The sequence below is a fragment of the Mustela nivalis genome, assembly GCF_964662115.1.
Source record: "Mustela nivalis genome assembly, chromosome: 8".
NCBI classification, from domain to species: domain Eukaryota; kingdom Metazoa; phylum Chordata; class Mammalia; order Carnivora; family Mustelidae; genus Mustela; species Mustela nivalis.
In genome coordinates this window covers 39858561-39882794 of record NC_139027.1, presented here as the reverse complement: position 1 = coordinate 39882794, position 24234 = coordinate 39858561, and the positions used below count along the sequence as shown (strand labels likewise).

The following is a 24234-nucleotide window of genomic DNA, read 5'->3' as shown; positions in this document are numbered from 1 at the left end:
AGTCTGCTTCTTCCTCTTCCTCTCTCCACCCCTCCCCACAGTTGCTCTCTCTCTCTCAAATAAATGAAATCTTAAAAAGAGAGAGAGAGAAAAGACGTAAAGAAAGTAAGAAAGAAAGGGAGAAAGAGAAAGAAAGGGAGAGAGAGAGGAGGGAGGGAGAGAGGAAAGGAAGAAACGAGGGAAGAATAAAGTAAGTGGCCTTGCCACACTCCTGGAATTGGAACCACCTCCCTCCACTCCCGCCAGAGCCAGCTGTCCCAGGGCTAGACAGCTGCCCCCCAAATGTACAATCCACAGGCTTGCTGGAGCCAACTGCACCAGTTCTGCCTTGGGAGATCAGAGCTGAGCGGTGGGACAGCAGAGAAGCGAAGGCTTCGAAGCCCAGTCGAACTGGTGGTGCGCGCAGAGAGGGTCCCGGGCTGCTGAAGACCCAAGGGCCCGAGAAAACCCTTCGCACCCTCTAGGATGGCTATAATAAAAAAGCAGGCAATGCCAAGTGTTGGTGGGGATGCGGAGAATGGGAACCCCAGGGCAGTACTGGCGGGACTGCGAAAAGGTACGATTACTGGAAGAGCAGCGTGTGCCAAACGGTTCTTCCAAGAGTCTTCGGTGTTCTTAGGACCACCGAGTGACACACTTACAGACGGTGAGAACGGTCAGTTCTGTTTGCGGGTATTTTACAGCAGTTTTGAAATACCGAGGGCAGGAGGAAGACAGACAGAAGGACAAGGAAGCCAACTGGGGTAGAGCAAAGTTTTCTTTCTCTCTTTCTCTCCTTCCTTCCTTCCTCCCCCCCCCCCCACCCTCTTTTCCTTCCTTCCTTCCTTTCCTTTTTTGTAAAGGAATTCATTTTTTACTGCAGGAGAGTTGGCCGACTTCTTTCTCTCACTGTGGAAAAGGCCAAAAGTCTGGGTGAAGAGAACTGGGGGCTGAGGCGGGGGTCAGGAAGTACAGTCACAAGTTGCATGTGGAAATCTCTGGGGGGGGTGCAGGTGAAGAACCCACTGACTTCCTTGTCACTCCTCTGTGGCTCTGGGTGGTGTCTCTGTGACTTCCCCCTGGGGCTGCTCCCCAGGGGCCCAAGACTGTCCTCCCTGGCCATCCCCATGCCCGTGGCCATCCCCGCTCTGGACTTGACTTATTCCACTGCGCTGTGTGGTCTGGGGGTAAAACCCAGGGAATGCCCCGCAAATGCCAGCGTGGGAGGCCTCCTGGGAGCCCTTCCTAGCACTGCCCCTTTCTTCTGTCTTCAGTTCTTTCAAAAGAAGGAATTTCCTTCTTTTGAAGGGAGGGCAGGGAAGCTTGGCCTTTATACCAGAGCTCTTGCTGATGCATTCATTTGACCCAGTACTGGTTAATGGTCTGGGTGGGGAGCCCAGGGGTCACTGCCCTTGTGGACTTCAAGTTCCTTGGGAGCCACAGACCGGTGAGCAGAGCAGGGGAACCGCCCAGGCCCCGGGTGAGGAGGGGAGGCTCTGGGGGGCACAGGACAGTAGGGCAGAGATTTCAGGAAGCCTATGAGTGGGGCTGGTTAGATGGAAGGTGGGACTGGGAAGTGCTCCAGGCAGAGGGAATGGCTCCTGCAGAGGCCTGGGATGGGGACAATTGGGGTTATTTTGATCCTGTTTGATGGAGGAGACAACTGACACCCCTTTCCCAATAGTGAACTCAGAATATCGGGGCTCAGTGTGGGATAACGGCTGACCTTTTAGCTTCCAGTCCCACGAGGAATCACATTTCTTTGGTTTTAAGTCACTCAGTCCGGGAATCTGTAAGGGAGCTCTAACAAAGCACTACCGTTGCCCACCGTATTCAGCCCACGCCATTTCTCCTGCTCCTACACCAGCCTCCTATGCCCATACTTTGCAAATCTGAATTCAGAGCTGCCCGGTACAGGGAGGCCTGGTGCCAGTCAATGTTGCTGTGCGTGGTTTTGTTTTCTGTGACCCGCGGGTCTGAGAGTGGTAGAGGCCTGTGGGAAGAACACAGTTTCTGGGTGTTAGGAGAGCTGAGTCTCTCTGCCCCAGCCCTATGGGTGCTCCATGAGTCGGCCATGCCAGTCCCCTTTGCCAGAAATTACTTTGGAGTAAGCATGTGTTCAGGTTCTGGTCCCACAGAAATCTGCTGGGGGCTGCAGGGGTGGGTGTATTTCTTGGCAATGCGTCCCCCTGGTTAAGAGACCGATGGGGACAGATGCCTTTATCTCCTTTTGGACATTCCCATGCAATGAAGTGATGTTGGAGAATTAGCAGCCTTTCGGTCCCAGAAGGGAAAAATACGAGACACACGGAGAAGGAGTTCAGAGCCCTGACCTGGCTTAGCTGCCAGTTTACTATTCCTGAGCCTTTTCTGTTCTGCTTATACAATTTCTAGTCAGGTATTTTCTTGTGTGCAGCCCACATCATCTTAACCAAAGACAGAAGGAAGGGAAGAGAGACCTAGGGAGGAAGCAAGGCACAAAGAAAGTCAGGGGATTCTTTCCATTCTTTCCATGCAGATTAAATTCCATCTCCTCCAAGGACGTCTCCCAGTTTGCCCCCACTGGAGTCCATCTCCCTTCCTCTTGCCCCCCCCGCCCCGGGGCCCTCTGTCCTTTGTGACATCTGTCAGTGCTGGTAGACTTGCATGAACTCTGGCTTGGAGGCCACAGCTGGAGCCTCAAAGTGGCCCCTTCTGGGGTGCACACACAGTGTGTTCTGCCCGTGTCTTGGGATGGTAGCCCTGGGATGAACAGAGGCAGAAGGGACTGGGGGAGCCTCTCGGGAGAACCCTCTCCCTAAGGGACATGGGAGTCAGCCGGCCAGACTTATCCCTCTGACAAAGTCTCAGACACCTGAAGAGAGGCAGGGACCTGAGCTTCTCATGGCATCAGTCACTCTTCAGCCCAGCTCTGCCCCCTCAATTAAGGCCTGGGTTCTAGGAGAGGAGAGAGTAGAGACATGTCCCACTAACACCTTTGGGAGAGGCTAAAATGTAAGACAGTTAGGTAGAGCATAGCCCCAAGAAAAGCAGAAACAGGAATTTCCCGGAATATTGATGCCAGGATGGTCCCTGCGATGCCCAGAAATGCTTGGGAACGGAGGAAACAGTAGGAGATGGGATTCTTGCCATGGCTGGAAGGGAGGGACCCTACAAGTTCCAGTTTTTACTTTGGCAATGACTCCATTAAGAACAAACAAACAAACAAACTTATTTATTTATTTATTTATTTGGGGAAGGGGAGAAGGAGAGGGAGAGAATCCCTAAGCAGACTTCCCGCTGAGCACAGAGACTGAAGCAAAGCTCGATTTCAAGAACCTTCGGATCCTGACCTGAGCCCAAACCAAGAGTCGATTGCTTAATGACTAAGTCACCCAGGCGCCCCACACTGACTCCGTTTTTAAGCTCACGTCTAAGCTTGTGTTCCCTGCAGATACAGTGAACCAACCTGCTAACACCCTGGCCCTCCCACTGGGTGCTGTTACAGGGGTGGATGTCTCTCTCCTCCGCTCTGTGGGCCCCAGGGTCAGGCATCAGTTTGATTCCTGTGTGTGGCTTTCAAGCCACCCTGTCGGCGCAGTGTCTGGTGGCTGCGCAACCCTATTTCCTGACTGGAGTGGTGCTGCCGGATTAACCCCACTCAGGGCCGTGTAGCTCTCCCCGCACAGCCCGTTGTATCATATCCAGGATGTAGAAATACCGGGGCAGAGGATGAACTAAAGTCAACATTCAGGCTTTCTTAACGTTAGCAGGAGAAAGTTTGACTTTGGGGGACCATTTCTGTGACTTTTGCATTCATCAATGAATTTCTGTTTTCAAAAATGTGTGTATCGGGAACTTTTCTGTTACAAACAAGAGTGACATTGATTCAAACGACTTCTACCAGAAAGGAAAGTCCAGACATCGATCGAGTGGTTGTAGGCAAAGCTTGGTCTGTAGGCTCCCATGCTGTCCCCAAGACCTGGCTTCCCTGGGCCTGTCCTCTGCTTTCTGCGGGGTCGTCCTGCAGCTCTCTCTCTCTCTCCCCTCATGGAGTGAAATGTGGTGGCCATTGCAGATGTCTCAGCTTCCCCCCAAACCCGGGCTGTTGGGGCAGGAGGGGTGCTCCTCTGGTAGTCCCACCAATGGTCAGAGGGCCCCTTTCTTCCCTGAAGCCACAGTACATAGCTCGCATCTCACTGGTCAGACTGGGGCGTGGACCCAACCCTGAGCCCATGTTTGTGCCATGATGGTGGGGAGCAGGGAGCAGGAGGATAGGGGCAGGGAAGGGGGAATGGGTAGCGGGAGGAAACACAAGAACTGTGTGCCGTGGCCACTGCGGGATACCCGTGAGCAGTGGGCAAGTGAGCGAGAGGGGGAAAGCCCCCTGGGACCCGAATTTCCGAGCGGCTCTGCTCACTTGGGAGTGGCTTCTGCTCAGCCTCTGGAGGAGAGTCCAGGCTGGCCCACACCTTGATTTTTGGCCTTGTAGCCCACCCAGGCTTCTGGACTCTGAAACCCTGAGGTCCTAATGTGGTGTTGTTTCCAGCCAGTGAGGGTGTGATCTGGTTTGCAGCACTGGCATGCTAATGAAATCGGGTGCTGTTCTTTTTCTAAAAAGAATGTCCTGTGCCTGGTTCCCCAGTTCGTTCATCTTGAACATCTTAAAGTTCGAGAACGGAGCTTTCTCTCTCTTCCCTGCCCACATAATGTTTCATTTTATGAACTCTGCCATAGCCTATGTACTCATTCCCCCAGGGATGGATTATTTTCAGGGATTGGGGATTAGGGACAATGTCTCAAAGACTCCCCTTCACAAGTGTGTTTGTGGGCTTGTTGGAGTGTTTTCAGCTCGGCTGAATCGGAGACTGGCTAGAAGGCCAGCATCTTCACACTTTACTGAGCTTTGCCAAATAGCCCTTCAAAGATGTCCCGTTGACCTTTGCCCCTATGGGGTAGGAGGTGACTATCTTCTCCCTCTAACTGTGTATCTTTATTTCTGAATTGTAAAATGCACCCAAGAGAGTCTCCCATCGTGACCATTCCTAAACGCATAGTTCAGGGGTATTAAGTACAATCACGCTGTTGTGCAATCAGGTTGTTGGTCTTGCGAAATGAAGCCTGTATTCAAGAAAAATAAATACCTCCCTTGAAATCAATTTCACCATATGTATTAGCTAAGTAGCATTTAAATAAAAACTTCTATTCATTAAAAAAAAAAAGAAAGAAAGAAAAAGAAAAAAAAACGACAACCAAATAACTCCCTACTGCCCCAGCCCTAGGCAACTACCCTTGCACGTGCCGTCTTTATGACCGTGACGCCTCTCCATGCCTCCTGTGAGCGGAGTCACACGGTATTTTTTGCTTTGTGTCTGGAAGAGTTCATGGGCATCGTGTGTCCTCAAGGTTCATCCGTGCTATAGCATATGCCAGGATTTCCTCATTCTCAAGGAATAATGGAATCATGTCCCATTGTCTAGAGATACCACATTTTTAGAAATGGGATTGTGAATCTTTTAAATGTCCCCAAGATGGCACCTGTATGGTGTGGCTGCCATTGGTTTGGAGGGAACTTCTGCCCTTGGTTGGTGAGGTTCTTTTCTGCTTTTGTGGCCCAGCCTCCAGTTGCTCATGCCTAAGGAGGGAAGAGTCCTGAGAGACCTTTCAGAGGTGTCTGGGTCTCATTTGTGGAAGCAGGGGTGTCCCAGGGGTGCCAGGATGGCTATGTCTGGAACCTGTGTGAAGTAGCGTGGAAGAATGTGGAGCCTGAGGTTGGAATCTTGAGGAAGGAGGTGGGTCTGGGGAAGTAGCCGATGAAGCAGCTGGAGGAGGAGAGAAGGCCCAGGCAGCCTTGCTGATTGAATGGCCTCAGGACAGGGCAAGGGTGGTGGCAGCTTCAGCAGAGGGAAGAGAAGCTGATTCTTACTGGAAGGGTGCCAGCTGCCATTTCTATGGAACAGGTGGCTTTCTTGAAAAGCTCAGGTCAAGGTACTGTAGCAGGGCAGTGGGTGAGGCAAGGGTCAGGTATCAGGGTACCCAGTGGCAAATGCCAACATCTAAGTGAGGCCACAGGGAAAGTGGGACTCATTGGGGGTGATTCTGGGATGCAACTGGTGGGAGAGGTGGAATGGGGGCAGGACAGGGCTCAAAGTGGGTGTAAGAAGCCCTAATTTTTTTTTTAAGATTTTATTTATTTATTTGACAGACAGAGATCACAAGTAGGCAGAGAGGCAAGCAGAGAGAGAAGAGGAAGCAGGCTCCCTGCTGAGCAGAGAGCCCGATGTGGGGCTCGATCCCAGGACCCTGGGATCATGACTTGAGCTGAAGGCAGAGGCTTTAACCCACTGAGCCACCCAGGCGCCCCAAGAAGCCCTAATTTTAAAGGTCTCTGGATCCAAGGTCTCATCAACCCTAGAAGCCAGAGACGGAAGTGGCCTGTGACTTTGGGGCTTCTCACAAGGACCCATGTAGGGATGAGTCTGGGATGGGAGATTATGACAAGTTTGTGAAGTTATGAAAAGAAGGTGGACACAAGGGAGAAAAGGTGATGTAAAAGCATTAGCCTCTGAGAGCAGAAGCCTGCTTGGAGCTAGGCTCCTCTTGTGGCCTGGGAACTTGAGAAACTGGTCTAGGGTGGTTTTGATGAAGTTTGTTATCTCTGTGAGAAACTCCTGATCTCCTCAGAGTCACACTCTGAGGTGTCACTCAGATGGTGTTGGCCTGTGGTCAGGAGTGTAACCTCAGCTTTGATCAGGAAAACTAATGAGAGGTTGGTGAGTCAGCCCTCCCCACCTGATCTGTCTGGTTGGCCAGAGTGCTGCATCCAGTAGCTTCTGTCCAAAACACAAAGGAGGTGTGCCTATCCTTTTTCAACCACCAGTCAGGCTTCCCGGGTCAGCAGGCTGCCCAGGCATTGGGAGGGTCCCTTAGAGTCCACTGATTCATGAAGTGTGTCTATAACATGTAGTTTATTTCCATCTGTTTACTTTTAAAAAAGATTTTATTTATTTGACATAGAGTGAGAGAGGGAACACAGCAGCGGGGGGGAGAGGAAGAAGCAGTCTTCCCACTGAGCAGGGAGCCCGATCCAGGGCTCAATCCCAGGACCCCGGGATCATGACCTGAGCTAAAGGCGGACACTTAATGACTAAGCCACCCAGGTGCCCCTGTAACATGCAGTTTAGAAGGTATCCAGGGAAGTGCATCCAAATGTGAGAGAAAACTGTGCCATAGGGGACTCTTCCCAGGCATTCATCCATCCATGCATTCAACCCATGTGTCATTCAGATCTCCTTCCTTCACTTCTTCATTCCAGACCAACTTCATCCATCCATCCATCCATCCATCCATCCATCCACCTGCTATCAATCTCTCCATCCATTTCTCTAACTATCCATCCACCATCTGTCCATCCATCCACCTCCATCCATCCACCATCCATCCACCATCTACCATCCATCCACCATCTGTCCATCCATCCACCTCCATCCATCCACCATCCATCCACCATCTACCATCCATCCAGCATCCATCCACCATATACCATCCATCCATCCATCTACCCATCCATTCATTTATCCAAAAAGATGAAAGGAGGTGATGGACATGTTCACTGTCTTGACTGCTATGATAGTTTCATAGGTGTAGACATGTCAAAATAGACAAGATTGTATACTATAAATGCATGCAGGTAAGTGTACTTTAACTATACCTCAGTAAAACTGTAAAAAAAGGAAGGTAATTAGTGTGTATCAGAAGGTCAAAAATGGATACCAATCAAAATATCCATCAGCAGGAGAATGGGTAAGTTCTGGAATATTTCCACAATGGCATAGTACCCAGCAACAGAAAGGAGCCAAAGCCTCCTGCCCACAACAACGTGCATGAATCTCACATGTGAATGCTAATCACAATAAGCCAGACACGACAGAATGATTTATGTACCATTCCATTTACATACACTTCACTACTAGAGGAAATGGGACTATGCTGTTTAAGAACACGTGCTCAGATGATTACTAGAGAGACCAGCAAGGACATGAGTATCATTAAGGTCGGGGTAGTGTACTTTAGGGGAGGAGAGGCGGAGGTAAGAGGGGGCTTCTGGGGTCCTGGCAGGGTTCTTGGTCTGGGTGGTGGTTCCACGGATGGTTCCTTCATAGGGACCGGTTGAGCTGTCCATTTTGTTTTGTGCACATCCCTGAATATGTTTTACATTTCATGATTAGGAATGGAGCAATCCATATATACTATGCTTGTATAGAAAGATAAAAAAGAAAGTTTTAACAATAGTTTTCCCTGAGGAGAGAAATTATGGAATAGTAGGGAATTGGGGGGGCACAAAGGGACAATTATATTTGTTTTCCTTACGCTTTTTTGTAAGTAAAACAAATTGAAGAACGTCCTCCTGCTATTCATAAATAGAAGTCAAAATCTAAATCATAAATAGGAGGTGAATTAGGGATCCAAGCAGAGTAGAAGAAAGAACAAGAAGGATGGCTTGTGGATAGTTATGAGTATGGGTGTGTGGAATGGGACATAGGAAGAGGAGGCAGAGGGGCTTCAGAGAGATGCAAATGAAAGAGAGACTTGATCCACTATTGCTGGCTTTGAATATGGAGGGGGTCATGAGCCAGGAAATGCCAGCAGCCTCTCAAAGCTGAGAATGACCCTCAGCTGGCAGCCAGTAAGCCAAGGAGCCAGTCCTACAAGCACGTGACACTGAATTCTGCCAACAACCTGAGTGACCTTGGAAGTAGAGTCTTCCCAGATAAGAGCTTGAGCAGCCACCACCTTTGTTTGGCTTCATGAGACCCAGAGCAGAGGAGCAGGTGGAGTCCAGCCAGACTTTGGACCTACAGAGCTGTCATGCACTGAATGGGTGTTGGGTCAGGCCACTGTTTATGGTCATTGCTAGAGCAACAAGAGAAAATTACTGTAGCCATGGGATGACGTGGGCAATAGAAGTGGTTTCTCACCCTACTGCTTAGGGGGGGTCCTCGGAGATAACACGCCATGGGTCAGGGGCTTCTGGGAATAAAATTGAGAGAAATTCACAAGGGAAACTGAGAGGCTGCATTATCGACCCAACTTCTGTAGGATATGGGGAGTGGTGGGAAAGATGGACATTTGTCCTCCCAGAATAGTCTGAGTCACGTTGAACACTCATCTACTCTTCTGAGGTACAGCCACATCTTGCTGACCACAGCCCTGGCAGTTGCAGCCATCGGGTTAACAGAAAGAACGAATTGTGCAGGCACAGGGATGCGCGTGCACACGTGTGTGTGTTCACTGGACTCCAAATGTACCCCAAAGATACAGTGCAAGGACAGAGAATGGTCTTTGGTTGAGTGAATTAGATGCCCTCCACCTCCCCACTTCCGGCTTTTACAGGAGGAAGACAGGGCTCATGAAGACTGTCTCAGTCAGCGTTCACTGCAGAAAACAGGAAACCTCAGGGAATTCAAGAGCAAGGGACTTAAAAGAAGGAACTAAGTACTCAAAAATTCCAAGTAGGACTGAAGGAGCTTGTTCTGATTGGTTCTCAAGGAATAGTCCTAGAGCAATTAGAACTTGCCCACATGGTTGTCTCTAAAGCTCTGAGTTCAAGGACACACATGCAAAGCTCCCGTGTGGGGTTTGGAAAACCCAGCTTAAGAAGTCTTTTGACCCTGGAAGCCCTCCTGCCCCCAGACCTCACATTTCCAGGCCCTTGCTATCTAGCCAAAACAGGGAGAAGGGCTAGAGAGATCACCTTGGGGTCAGCCTCCCAACCCCACAGCCTGATTTCCTCCAGACCCAAGTTGCAATGATTCTGGGAAGTGTGAGTGCAACTTTTCAACCTCTCCAGCTAGGAGGAGGAAACATGAAGGGTGAGTGAAGTCTAACCACATTAGTCACATGAAGGTCTTTGTGTTTTGCTTTCTTCTCTCTCATATTTTAGGTGATAAGCTGCAGTTGAAAGTTCTTGTTTTTTGTTTTTGTTTTTTTGGAAAAAGTGCTTATTTAAGTTTGTGTCTTTGAGTTCACAGCGAATCTCATATTTACGTAAAGCTGGCATGGAGTAGGTTTTTGGGTAACACAAACATCAGTATGGCCAAATGTTAACTCATTTCACTGATATGTTAATATAAAATTAACACCGGTAATATGCAGTGTTCTCAACCAGGTCTAAACACTTTTCCTGGAATTATTTTGTTTGTAAAAGAAAACACTATTTTACTTTATTTTATTTTATTTTATTAGAAAACACTATTTTAATAAACAGTATTGTAGCCACAAAGGATACATTACGAAAAAGTATAAAATTTAGGGAAGGGATGGAAACCTTCAGTTCAGTTTGTTTTTTTATATATCCCAAGTCATCATTCTTTCCCAATTTTGAAATAGATTCTTATTGATTTTGATCAGTGTTAAGGTTAAAACTAATTTGTGAAACCATTCACAAATTATTATTGATATGGACTTTTCAGTTTCCTCAAGATCATGCACTGTAGGTGGAACAAAGCAGCATTTAAAGTTAACCAATGGACCCTAAAGTATTCTGATGTGTCTTAACACTGTTGCAATGAGGAAATTGTTGACGAAGTAACAACCAGGGGTTGGTCTTCCCAAAACACACTGGGGGTGGACTTTAACTAAAAGTAAAAGGATGATGGCTGGAAGTGGTATAGATGGTGATGAGGTAGACAGAGAGCCCGCAGTCCATTTGGACGGGAGTGTTTCCTGGAGCTCACATTATAATTGGATGGGATGCAAAGGGAAAATACAGGATAGTTTCATTCATAGAGGAAGTTACCCCAACAGTCTGTATGAAGGTCCTAACTTCTGGCCAGAGTTTACAAAAGCCAGAAAGAGAATCATCACCACGGAAACTGGTGGCAGGAATCCTGAATGCTCACACAGAAAGGAGGATGGGAAGAAGGAACGTTCTGTGCCTTAGGCTTTGATCAGGAGCTGCATCTCTCAAAGCATCAGCAAGGACTGAAATCCAAATTAAAATTACTGCAGAGAGAATAAGTTTGACACCTAAGCGGGAACTTGGTGATTTTTGAGCAATAGGGGGTAATAATGTGCACCAGTCGCTGGGACAGCCGGATGATGCAAACAGCGAAGGGCAAGGAGATAACTGGAGTCAATAGGCAGGTGTGGTGCTTAGTAAGCTGCTGCCCGGAAATCCCAGATCCCGGAAACAGGGCACAGTGAGTGTCACCTAAGGGCAAAGTGGATGAATGCTCGAGACATGTTGACATGTCCCATAAAGCTGTGATAGGCATTTCTATTCTCATTCTGGGTGTGAGGATATTGGATTTTCCCAGGTAGAGTCAAGCACAGCAGACAGTTAACAAGGAGGATCTGGTTGGGTTCACGGGGCTGAACAGCACAGTTCTGGGCAGAAACAGCAGAGTCTATTCAGAGAAGTTTGGGGCAGCCGGCTGAGACACCTCCTGCTTGAAGCCGTCGTCCCCCTCTTTTTCATCCTCTGCTTTCTCTGCTGCATCTTTCTGGTGACCATCTTCCGATTTTATGTCCTCTTTACTGCCTTTAATGATCTCACTTCTGTTTCTCTGCCTTGGTTTTGTTAGAGGCACCTGTCCCTTGATTAAGCTCAGATGCAGGGTCCCCTCGTGGGAGGAGCAGGAGTCTCAGCCAGCAGCTCCTCCTTCCTTGGAAGGCAGCTCTGCCCCGTGGCCTCCCCTGGGAGAGGCTGGGGGTAGGTCCTGGGGTCACTCCCTGCCCCCACACTGCTTGAGCTTGGCGCCTGTGCTTGAGAGCTCTTCCTATAACATTTCCGAGTGATACGAAAGAGGACTTGGAAAAACAGAAGGTCATGCTGTGCTCATGGTTGGAAAAGTGACTGTAAAGACATAAACTTTCCTATTAATTCTTTGTTCTGATGAAATTTAAAATGAAAATTACAATATATGGTATTTGTTTCCTGAAATAATTTCAGAGGTATAAGTATTATCTTAAGCCATTAGGCTATATTTAGTATATAAGGTATGCTTTATATATACTTTTGATATATAAGTTATTACACTATATAGAATATCTGAAGTGTAATGTTTTATTTATTTATTTATTTATTTTTCTTGAGTATAGTTGACACAGAATGTTACACTAGTTTCAGGTGTACAAAATTTGATTGGATAAGTCTGTATTTTATGCCAGGCTGCCTACAAGTACAGCTACCATCTGTTACCAACACTAGTGTGACACCACTGACTACGTTCCCTATGCTGTTCCTTTTATTCCTGTCACTTTTTCATCCTGTAACTGGAAGCCTGTAACTCCCACTCCCTTTTTCCATTGTGCCCATCTCCCCACAACTTTCTAAATGGAAAAAAGGACCTCATGAAGAGAGACACATGTTTGACTTATGTTTAGAAAATTTTTAATTTTCTAAAAATTTTTTCTAAACATAAGAAAAAATTTTCTAAACATAAGAAAAACCATAGTTTGAAGGTCAACCAAAAAGTGACAAAATATTTGAAGCAAATATATCATGCCATTAATATATTTATTCCATAAGGAATTTCTACATACTGAAAAAAAAAAATAGTAGAGACTGGTATTGGGTAAAGGACACAAAAAGACAATTCCCCCCAAAATTAATTTAATGGTAAACAAACATATGGGAAGATATTAAACTTAATTTGCAGCTGTAAGTGAAAATTAAAGATACTTGCTATTTTCTCTCATTATATTTGCAAGATAAAGACTGATAATATTTAATGCTGGTGAGAGCCCAGGGAACTGGTATTGGTGGGGGTGTGAACTGATACCATCCATTTGGGAAGTATTTGATTATGTTTAGTAGGAGCCATGATTATTCAGAACTGGAGGATTTGTCAGATAATCCTACTGGGTACGGCTTCCATAGAGGGAAATGCATAAGTCCTACCTGTAAAGCTAGAGGAGATTAGCTAGGTGCCCACACCTGCAGGCAATTTCCAACCCACAACATATAAACATTGTCATCACCAGGGAGTGGGCCCCTGTTCCCCAGGATGCCCGCCCCCTCCTCTCGCCTCCTTCGTTTGTTCTGCTTGTCGGTGCCATAGATGAATTTGCCTGTTCTAGAACTTTATACAAACGGGGTCATACAGAATGTAGTCATTATGCTAGTGTTTCAGATACAATTGTTTTTTGCACATATTGTATGGCTATACCTTAATTTGTTCATCCATTTGCCTGCTGATGTGCATTTGGTTCACTTACAGTTTTTAGCTTCATGGAAGTTTCTGTGAACAAACTCCTTTTTTGAAATTTTTTATTGTGGTAAAATATATATAACAAAATTAGCCATTTTAACCATTTTTCAAGTTTAAAAAAAAAGATTTTATTTATTCATTTGTCATAGAGAGAGAGGGAGAGCATAAGCAGGAGGAATGGCAGGCAGAGGGAGAAGCAGGCTCCCCACTAAGCAACGAGCCGCATGCGGGACTCAATCCCAGGACCCTAGGATCACAACCCGAACTGAAGGCAGATGCTTAACCGACTGAGTCACCCAGATGTACCCCATTTTAAACCATTTTAAATGTACAATTCATTGGTGTTGATCACACTTAAAATATTGTACAACCATTACCACTATATATTCCCCCAAATTTTTCATCACCCCAAATAGAAACTGTGTAACCATTAAGCAATAATTCCCTCATATCCCCTCCCCCCAACCCCTGATAAACCTAATCTTTCTATCCCTATGCATTTGTCTATTCTAGATAGTCATGTAAGTGGCATCACACAATATTTAACTTTTCGTGTCTGGCTTATTTCACTTAAAATGAGGCTTTCTAGTTTCATCCATGTTATAGCATGTGTCCAAACTTTGCTTCTTTTATGGCTGCATAATCCATTGTACGTATACACTGCATTTCCTTACTCCATTCTTCTGTCGATAGACACATGGGCTATTTCCAATTTTGTCTGTTGTGAATAATGCTGTTAGGAACATTGATACGCAAACATCTCTTTGAATCCCTGTTTTCCATTCTTTTGAGTATATATCCAGCAGTATAATTGCTGGGTCACATATGTGTGATCATTCTTGTGTAATCTTTGTATGTACAGTAAATGTGTTCATTTAGTGTGGGTAAAAATGCAGATGGCGACATTGCTGGGTCACAGGGCAGGTGAGGCTTAACTTCACAAAAAGCCGTCATTCCAAGTTTCAGGGTGATTGACCCTTTTCTACTCCTGCCAACAATGTCAGAAGTAGCAGTTGCTGCACATCCTCCCCAAATCTTTGGTGTTTGTTTTCATACAACCCCCCAACCATGTTGTGCTAAAGCAATTCAGTGGAAAAAGGAAAATCTTCAACAAATTGATCTGAAACTGGGGAAACTCAACCGAGCTCACTTGAGATGAATCATAGGCCAGATGTCAAAATTTAAAACCATAAAACCTGGCAGAAAACAAGAGGATACCTTCAGGGCCTTGGAGAAAGCCAAGATTCCTTGAAGAAGATACACAAAGCAGTAAGCCTCACCAGGAAATCCTGGAGGGCCTGGGCTTGACTTGCATCTGTGAGACCCTGCGAGCAGGAAGAAGGTAGGAGCTGCCCAGGTGCTCTTCAGTGGGACCCCAAACACCTGCGTGGAGGCTCGTGACATGAACCTTGTGCTATTCCCCTCAACTCCCCGGGCAAGAACTTACTGGAATATCTGGCCTTACCACAGAACCACAACAAACATGAGTCACCCTCCAGAGGCTCTTCCGCTTCATTAATGTGGTCTTTGCACATTAGACCAAAGTCTTTCCATGGGGTTAGAGCATAGAGAGCGGGGGAAGCTGGGGGAGTCAATGCTGGGGTGGGCTGGGAGAGGGGTGGCAGCTCCTTTCTGGACACCTAGGTAGAGGGGCATCGTGGGATGGGGGATGGGGGAAAATCCAAACTTTGGCGAGAGCCAAGCCCGGATTCAGCGGAGGCAACCCTGCCCTGGAACGGTCCACGTCTAGTGGCACACACCGCAACACCTCAACGTGACTTGTCACAGACAAGCTCCTTCTCTTACTTTTCCTTCTTCGCAACCAGTCCTTCAGCTTCCCAGGCTCAAAATATGGTAAAGCTTTGGCCTCCTCTCTCCTCAGTTTTCGGTGTCCAATTAGATACCAAGTCCTATCAGTCTTCCTTCCAAAGGCCTTTCAGCAAGAAGTCCTCCTGTACCCCATACTGCTTTAACCTACCTGATTCCCATTCTTGTCCTTCCTGGCAGAAGCCCAATTTTGTTCAAAGTGACAACAAAATTCCAGCAGACAGCTTTCTTCTTTATAGCCCTTGGCAGCTGGGGGGTGTGACTGAGATCTATACATGAGATGGAAGCAGAAGGTTTCTGGGAAAGATTTGCTCTCCTTAAATAGCAGTCACCTCTTCCTGCTTCACTCTTCCCATTTTTCTACCTGGGATGAGGCCCTGAGCTCTGGATGAGCTACAGTAGCCATTTTTTTTTTTTTTAAGATTTTATTTATTTATTTGACAGACAGAGATCACAAGTAGGCAGAGAAGCAGGCAGAGAGAGAGGAGGAAACAGGCTCCCTGCTGAGCAGAGAGCCCAATGCAGGGCTCTATCCCAGGATCCTGGGATCATGACTTGAGCTGAAGGCAGAGGCTTTAACCCACTCAGCCACCCAGGCACCCCTACAGCAGCCATCTTGAGGTCATGAGGCACTCTATCTGAAGACGACATTTCTCTTACTCACATTGCAGGAGACATCACAGGGCTTTCCCAGCTTCTGCTGTGCCTGTGAAAAGGTGGACACATGAACCCCAGAATCAAGTTATAGCTCATCCCTAAAGTAGAACATTAAGCCACCAGTGGAAATGATGAAGGAAATCTGCATAGATGGACCTGGAAGGAGGTTCATATTTTGTTGAGTTAAAAAAGGTGTTTAAAGATAGTTTTTTATGGTATATAATTACACATAAACATATACTTACTTTGAAATATATTCATTTAAAAGTGTAAGTGGGGGGCGCCTGGGTGGCTCAGCGGATTAAGCCGCTGCCTTCGGCTCAGGTCATGATCTCAGGGTCCTGGGATCGGGTCCCGCATCGAGCTCTCTGCTCGGCAGGGAGCTTGCTTCCCTCTCTCTCTCTCTCTCTGGCTGCCTCTCTGTCTACTTGTGATTTCTCTCTGTCAAATAAATAAATCTTTAAAAAAAAAAGTGTAAGTGGATGGTCCTGTATATCTTCAACAGGCTTACTGTATTTGCGCGATTAACTTGTAGGCAGTTGCATTTGAACTTTCTTATCTGATTAAAACATATCTTTTTAATTTTTTAAGACTTTATTTATTTGAGAGAGGGGGAGAGAGAGCACAAGTAGGCAGAGCAGCAGGCAGAGGGAGAGCTAAGCAGGGAGCGCGATGTGAGGCTCCATCCCATGACCCTGAGATCATGACCTGAGATGAAGGCAGATGCTTAACCGACTGAGCCACCCAGGTGCCCCTAAAATATTTTTTTTTTAAGATTTTATTTATTTTTATGACAGAGGGAGAGAGATCACAAGTAGGCAGAGAGGCAGGAAGAGAGAGAGAGGAGGAAGCAGGCTCCCTGCCGAGCAGAGAGCCCTAATGTGGGGCTCGATCCCAGGACCCTGAGATCATGACCTGAGCTGAAGGCAGAGGCTTAACCCACTGAGCCACCCAGGCGCCCCAGCCCCTAAAATATTTTTTAATAAAAAATAGAAATAGGAGATGAAAGTACTTAAAATGCTGAAATTCCGTGCTCCTCAGTCTGGCATTGGTGGCATCCACAATGGACAGGAATAAAGATGGTGTGTGTGTGTGTGTGTGTGTGTGTGTGTGTGTGTGTGTTTGCGCGTGCACATGTGCAATGTGTATGAGTGTGTGGTCTGACACTTGGTGTGTGAGTACTTTGCAGAGTGTGTGAGTGTGAGTCATTGTGAGTGTGATGTGAGTGAGCGTATGTGTAGTGAGTGTGTGGGTGTGTCTGCCCTCCTTGGGCTGGGGAGAAGAGCCAGAAAAGACTTGGGGGCCCCCATGTTTCTCGGCTCAATCTGGCCCACCCTGGGGTGTAGTGAACCTGCTTAGCCCACTCTCCGCACCGCCCACCTTGAAGCAGGAAAGGAAGTGAGAATGAGGAGGATCTCAGTCTGACCATCTGGGGAGGGGCCTGGCTGTCCGTCCTTCTGTTTTGAGTCTCCAGGACAGCTGCCCCTCACGCTGTAGTGGCTGCTAGGCCGGCAGTGCTCCTGAAGACACATCCTGAGACGGGTACCAGGTCAGCTAGTGTCCCTCGATCCCATAATAGCTCCTGGACCAGAAGGTTTTGTGGCCAATGATGTTAGGAGAGACTGAGAAGCTGGGGACCCACCAGCAATGCTGGCATGTCAAGGCTACGGAGGAGTCCCGTGGGGACAACACCTGTGGCACCTTCCCAGCAGGGCATTTTCCCCCTGAGGACAGGAACCCCCTCCCAGTCCCCTCCCACAGGAGCAGCGCTCACAGAAACCACCCAGGACATTAGCCCACCTCGGCCAGCACAGTGCAGGCTGAAAAGCTTCCTCATGCACAAAGACAGGCCACATGGGAGCCCTATGCTCAGGTGACATTATGCCCATTTCACAGATAAGGGAACTGAGACTCCAAGAGACGGGGAATGTTGCTTAGGTTCCCCCAGCTTTGTCCGGGGCCTGCTGGCCTAGAGCTCCACCCGCTTTCCTTCTCCGCAGAGGGGAGCAGGCTCTGAATGAGCTCAGGGAAGATACAAGAATTTAGAGAATTTAGGCTGACCCATGCTCCTCAGCCCATGAAGGGATTCCCAGGCAGTGGGAGGGGGTGGGGTCGTGAAAGCGAATGCTGAGGGGGGCTGGAAGGCTGGGAGGTGCTGAGGGGACCCTGCCAGCTGGTCCCGGCTGGGCGGCTCTGCCGTCTCAGCAGCTGGGGTGAAAGACCTCAAAAGGGGTGGGAAGGGAGTTCCAGCCCTGGCAGTGCCACCAGCAGCCCGTGTGGCTGAGGTCAGGGCCCCTGCTCTCTGCACCCAGTCTCTTCCTCAGAGCCGTGAAGGAGGAGGGTGAAGGGTGCTGGACAAAAGATGGGACACCCTGGGTCATGTGAGTGTCAGGTGAACAGGGCACACAGAACGAGTAAATTCCATGCCATGTTTGGAATCATATATGTGAAATAATTATTTGTGGTTTATCTGGTCCTGGATGCTGACTGGGCAGCCTATGTCTATTGCAGGGGAAGGCCAGTGACGTTCATGCGCAGACGAGGACTCAGAGCCCCGGGGAGCTGGGACTAGATCCCTGGCCGGGGCTCACTTTCTTCCCACAGGTTGTCTCTCCCTGTGGACCATGTCACTGATAGGTTGGGCTCTGAGGGAAAAGCCTGCCTCCATGGTGATGGCCAGAAGGCTGGTGAGGAGTTGGGGACCAGGGATTCTGCAGTCCTCATGCTTGGGGTTCACCACCCCCAGGAAGTTGGGCTGGGAGGAGCCGTCAGCATCTACACAGAGGGACCTGTCTCTTAATCCAGCAGAATCTGGTAGCTCTCGGTGGGCTGCTGTGGTGGGGGAGAGCAGGAATATGGGAGGCGGCTGGTGGAGGGAGCCCCCAGAAGGAGGGGGGAGAGAGGGGGAGGGGGTGGGATGCTCCATGGCCAAGGGCCCCATTTGATCCCTCAGGTGCAGGGATTTCTCTTCCATTAGCACATCCCAGGCAGGGTTGCGGCATCATGGCAGCTGCTGCCCTCCAGCCAACCCCCCACTCAGCTCAGAAAGTTCTAGCAGTGTGTGTGGAGGGAGGTGGAAGATAGTGTGTAACCTCAGAAGAACCCATCCTCCCCCTCTTCTGCAGAAGTTGGTATCTGTGTTTGCGGTAAACCAAGTGACCTGGAGAGGTGGCTTACATGAGAAGCAGGACCCGTCAAGGTCACGTTGTGAGGTGGTCAGCCTGCATAAAGGGGGTGTGGAGGCTGTGTCAGCAACTGCCGCACCATGACCTTCTGGGCCCTCCTGCTCCTTGCGTCGGTGCTCCTGGCCACCCCAGGTAAGGACATTCCGCATTCCACTTGCAGGGCCTCCTTAGCTGAGGGTAGGGACAGTTCTGGAGTGTGGGCTGGGCCAGGCCACCTGATTTGAATTCTTTGGGGAAGGCAAGAGAAGAAGAAAGACCTCGGAGAGGAGATGAGAGAAGTTTCCTTTAGGTCAGATCTCTGTGTGTTTGTTTTGTGTGTGTACTTTAAAAAAATTTTTTTTAATAAACATATAATGTATTATTAGCCCCAGTGGTACAGGTCTGTGAATCGCCAGTGTGCATGCACTTTTAAGAGGGAGAGAGAGAACAGAGACACACAGAGACAGACAGAGACAGAGACAGAAGAGGGGTTCATGGATGATGGTAGGGGAGGTATAATCTTTTCCTCCTGTTTTCCAGAAAGAACTAGAGAGCATGGCTTTGGCACAGAGACTGGGTCAGAGCAGCCCCAGGGCAGAATTTGAGGACAGCATTCCTGGACTCCTCATAAAGCCCCACCCCTGTCCTGTGCTTCTGCCACCTCCTGCGCTCCCTGGCAGCCAGGAGATCTGACTTTCCCTCCCCTTCCACCTATGGAGAGATGCTGATGTTGTTTCTTCTGCAGGTCTGACCTTTTCTGGTCTGACCCGTGAGGACAATGACCTGTCCATGGCTGACATGTATGAGGAGGAGCAGTTCTTCGAGATCCTGGCCAAGGAGGACCCCCAGGTTGGCAGCTGGCTCCCTGCTCAGCTCCCAGAGCATCCCCCCCCAGGCCCCGGGAGTGCCAGGCGGGGCAGCACCTCTCTGCAGGGGGTCGGGGCCGGGGAGGGGGGGGGGACTGTGGGCTGAAGATGCTGGTTTTGTGCACACCCCTGCCTGGGTGGGGGGCCATGATGCTGTCCTCCAGGGTCTGACCAGACACTAGAAGAGGGGGAGGTGCTGAGCTGGCTAAGGTGCTATGGGGGGGCGGCCAGGGTCTGGGGTGTCAGTCCCAGGAAGACTAGCGGGAACAAGGGCAGAGGCCTACCAGCCCGCTTCAGGCCCTAAAGGACAGAAAGAACATAGACGATCCTGCTGGCTTAGGAGGCACCCCAGAGCCTCATCCTGGGGCCCTGACAAGGGCTGTTGGGGTGTCTGAGAGATCACCTCAAGGGGTATCGTTTTCTGACAGGGTGACCAGATAATCACCCCCTGTAGGACTTGTATGGCTATAATCAAGTGGCTGAGAAAAGTCCTGAGACACAATCACACACAGGTGAGGCCTTGCGATTTGGGGAGCCATCTGCAGGGGGGTCAAGGGCATGAATGGGGACTCAAGGGGTGGGGGCAGCGCTGAGGGAGGGCCAGAGCTTGTCAGCGGGGAATCTGTGGGCTCCCCTCCTGTGTCTGGGAACTGACTTCAGAGAATCCCCTGAAATGGCACAGCTCTGGGCGCATAAGTGTAGGAAGCAGAGTGCGCGTGGTTTCCATTCCCCTGTTAAAGGAAACTTGTCCCCAGAGAAAGCAGGAACTTTCCCCTGTAGCCCCCACTGCGTGTGTCCATGGAGGAGCTTTCTGAGGCTGGTTCCAGGGGACCTGAATCAGGACAGATCAACCCCAGCTCAGCCATTCCCTGGCTGCCTGGCTAGGCCCAGCCCTCAGGCTTTCTGAGCCTCGGTTTCCTACCTGAAGAATGAGATGGAAAATAATCCCCATCTTGCAAGTCGCCTAAGCCTTTTAAAGGAGCTGGTGGGGTGGGACATGCTTGGCTCCCTGTCAGGCGCTGAGTCAGGGCTGATCGTACCAAGAAGTCTTGTTTCATCCTCCCTCCCTCCCCTTTGCTCCCTGATTCGGCTCAGCCTCTTGGTGCTGCCTGGCCCTCCCTCAGCCCTGGGTTTTCAGCTTTATCCTTCCCCTCTGGTAGCAGAACATACTTCAATGGTAGTTGATGGTAGCAGAACATACTTCAATATCGAACGTGCCAAGGCTCCACGCTCTCTCTTCTCCTAACCTTCCTGCCTCAGCCCTGAGCATGAACCCCAGGCCTGGGACCCAGGCAGCTTGGCAGCAGAACCTTCCATGTGGGTCCAGCGGCCGAGGGCACCATTCCCCACACAGCCAAGGGCTGGGGTGATGATGCGCAGGACACTGAGACACGACAGGGCCAACTGTCCTCTCAACAGCCGGTGCGGGCCAGGCTTGGGCTGGAGCCTGGGCACGAGGGTCAATCGCTCCAGCCCCTGCTTCCATGGCCACCTGGCACCGTCCCACTCCCGGCATGCCGTGGTCAGCGGGGCCCAGGGCCTCGAGCTGCTGGGGGCCCGCAAGGGGCTGACCCGGGCAGAGCTCCCCTGACTCCTCCGTCTTTCTGTGGTGCTGTTACTGCAGGAAGCCATCAGATGGGCTGTGTCCGCGGTATGCCGGAAGATATACATACCCAGGCGTATATGTGACAAAACAGTCACTAAATACCTTAGTGCCATCACCCAGGGTCTCGAGAATGATAATTCCCCTGAGAAAATCTGTGTGAAAATCAGGATGTGCAGACCAGAAATAGGTGAGTGCGGAGGGGACAGCAGGGACTCCTGGCTGGAGGGCCCAGGGTCACAACCCCGCGAGTGCTGCTTTTCTCACAGGCAATCCTGGGGTGACAGCAGGTCTCCGTCCATGGTCAACCAGGCACCTGAGCAAGTGGCTTCACCTCAGTGAGCCTGAGTGTCCTTACCTGTGAAGGGGATAATAATCTCTATTTCTTTTCTTTTCTTCTTCTTCTTCTTCTTCTTTTTTTTTTTTTTTTTGAATCGTTTTTCCTTTTTTAAATTTAAATTCAATTAATTCACATATAATGTATTATTTGTTTCAGGGTACAGGTCTGTGATTTATTAGTCTTATTGTAATACCCAGTGTTCATAACAACCCCTATTTCCAATTTCAAATAAGGATTGAACGAGATGATTATGCATAAGGAGGTTGATGCCAGGGAAGTGGTCTCAGATCGGGATACTGCTAGACATCAGAGCCCTGGTTGATCTCCCCTCCCCCACCCAGCACCGGTCTCGGGGGATGGGAGCCAGGCACCAACTTTGCCCAGCACCCTGGGGGGCCTAAGCGCTGGGCTCAGGAACCCTGCTGGCACGGATGGCCCTGCAGTCCCTTCCTCCAGGGCTGCTCAGGCTGTGTCCATGCATCACACCAGGGGGACGTGGGGCAGGGAAGGGCCCCCTGAGTGGCTCTGGCAGCTCGTTTAGCCTTGACTGAGGCTTTGGACTTGCAGATCTGGGGTCACCCTGTACAGTGAGCTCCCCACCATTCCCCTTCATGGAGCTTGTGGTTTTTATTTCCAAAACCCCACAGCCTGCTCAGGCTCCTAACTGGGTTTCAGGACGTAACTCTGGGCGTGTTCAGAAGGGGCAGGCGGCTCTGGGTCCCCATTTCCCCCGGAGACCCCACACACCTGCGCACAGCGGGCTTCTCTCACCACTTCAGGTCTTGGAGCCTCTGGGGCCTTACCCGACTTTCGGGAGAAGCACAGAATCTTCAACAACCATCACCAGCTCCTGCCTTCCTAAATCCCGGACAGACCTTCCAGTTTCCCTCACTGAACTCTTTGTAGCGCCCTCCCCTGGCAGAAAATAAAATGTCATGCAAACTTGTAGCCACAGCTTCCGTTCCTTTGGTGGGTATGAGGGAAGGGGCTGGGAGGCATGCCTGGGGGGCCCAGACACTCATTCAGTCGATGTTTACTCTAGGTGTCCCGCTCCGTTCTAGAGGCTAGGGATTTTGCGGTGAACCAGACAGGGTTAGCGGCCTTGAAATATATATAAAGCCTCACTAGAGACACACACTCCTCTAAGAGCTGGGGTACCCCGTGAATATACCCCCAGAAGCTCTCAGACTAGCAGGGGAGAGCAGTAGGCTTGTAGCCGAGAGGGCTTTTGGTCATCAGGAACAGAAACCTGTTCTTTGCTTTTCTTTGCAGGGATCCCCTTTTTTTTCTGTTTGGGGGGAGTATATTGTTTAGGATTCTTTTGCTTGTGAGCAACAGAAACCTTAGCTCATTCTGGCTTAAATGCATAAAGCAATTTATTGGGTGAAATCATTAAACAGTCCATGGATAGCTTCAGGCACAAAATGACTCCGGTCCTGTGAGTCGGCCGTTCTCTCAGTTCCTCCCACCGCTGTGTACTGAGATTGCTCTCAGACTAGCTTCCTTCTGGGCAGCAGCCATCGGCACATCAGGTCCAAACTTGACCTTATAGACCATGTCATGAAGAGGGAAGGAGAGTTCTTTGCTATCCCGTCTTTCAGAAGCTCCCTTGGAAGAGAATGGCAGGGTCTTTTTCAGACATCTCTGTTCTCACTGGCCAGAATGGGCCTAGCACCCATTTGGAACCCATCCCTCTGTTCCAAGGGCATGGGCTACACTGATTAGTCAGGACACGTTGCTGACTAATCAGGGGCTGATGTGGAGTTTACATGCCCCCCCCCCAATCATTTGGGCGAGAATGGACATGCAAATCTTTAAGAGATTGTCATCGGAGGTGGGGCAAAGGGTTGCTGGCCGTCACAAGGAGCAATGGCGCATTCAATTATAAAAGCAGGTCGAGACTTCACCAGTGGTGAAATCTTGGGCCATTTTAATACAAAACAGAATATGGCAAAAGCAGATTATAACCCATTAGGTAAATTAGAATTCATGAATTTATATAAATAATAAGTTAATACATAACAGAAAAAGGAAAATATTCCCTTACTGCAGAATGCCAAATAATCATGTAGACTTATTGCCAAGTATATTCCTAAGACCTACTTACTAATTTAATAATTAATTAACAAATTGCATTATTAGTTAAGTTGACAGTGGAGAAAACTGGCAGACAGGTGATGAATGTTTTCTGCCCCTCCTGCCCCAAAATGCGTACATCCTGAGGAAACCTCAGACAAACCCAAACTGACTTTTTACACAGGAGCTGGCCTTCACTATGTCAAGGTCAGGAAAGACAAGAGAAGGTGGAGGACCTGTTATGGATCAAAGGAAACTAAGCAGACACTAGGCATAATTCTAACTGATGACCCTGCCATTAGGGACATGACCTGCAGTCTGTGATGACGATATTGTGCCAGTGTCAGCGTCCTGATGTGGCTGGTGGTGCCAGTTTTTGGATGACAGTGTCCTTCTTGTAAAGAAACATGCACTAAAGCATTAAGGGGGTCGTGGGGCACCAAATCTGCAATGGATTGCCAATGATTTAGAAGACATGATAATATGCCCACACAGAAACACTACGATGAAACGCACACCACATACATGT

General features: G+C 49.1%; 1 protein-coding gene across 3 annotated transcripts; it reads left to right on the top strand.

The window, feature by feature from the left end:
• Window positions 1-1402: 1402 nt before the first annotated feature.
• On the top strand, window positions 1403-22577 carry GNLY (granulysin). Of its 3 annotated transcripts, none has more exons than XM_082743536.1 (6): window positions 1403-1426; window positions 18782-18973; window positions 19566-19669; window positions 20115-20198; window positions 21311-21479; window positions 22409-22577. In XM_082743536.1, the coding sequence occupies exons 2-6, from the start codon at window positions 18922-18924 to the stop codon at window positions 22489-22491; spliced, it is 492 nt and encodes a 163-aa protein (XP_082599662.1). In that variant the 5' UTR covers window positions 1403-1426; window positions 18782-18921; the 3' UTR covers window positions 22492-22577. The 3 variants fall into 3 exon arrangements, with proteins under 3 accessions (XP_082599662.1, XP_082599661.1, XP_082599663.1); XM_082743535.1 differs by lacking the exon at window positions 1403-1426 and adding an exon at window positions 18119-18260; XM_082743537.1 differs by lacking the exon at window positions 1403-1426 and adding an exon at window positions 18367-18470.
• Window positions 22578-24234: the final 1657 nt, after the last annotated feature.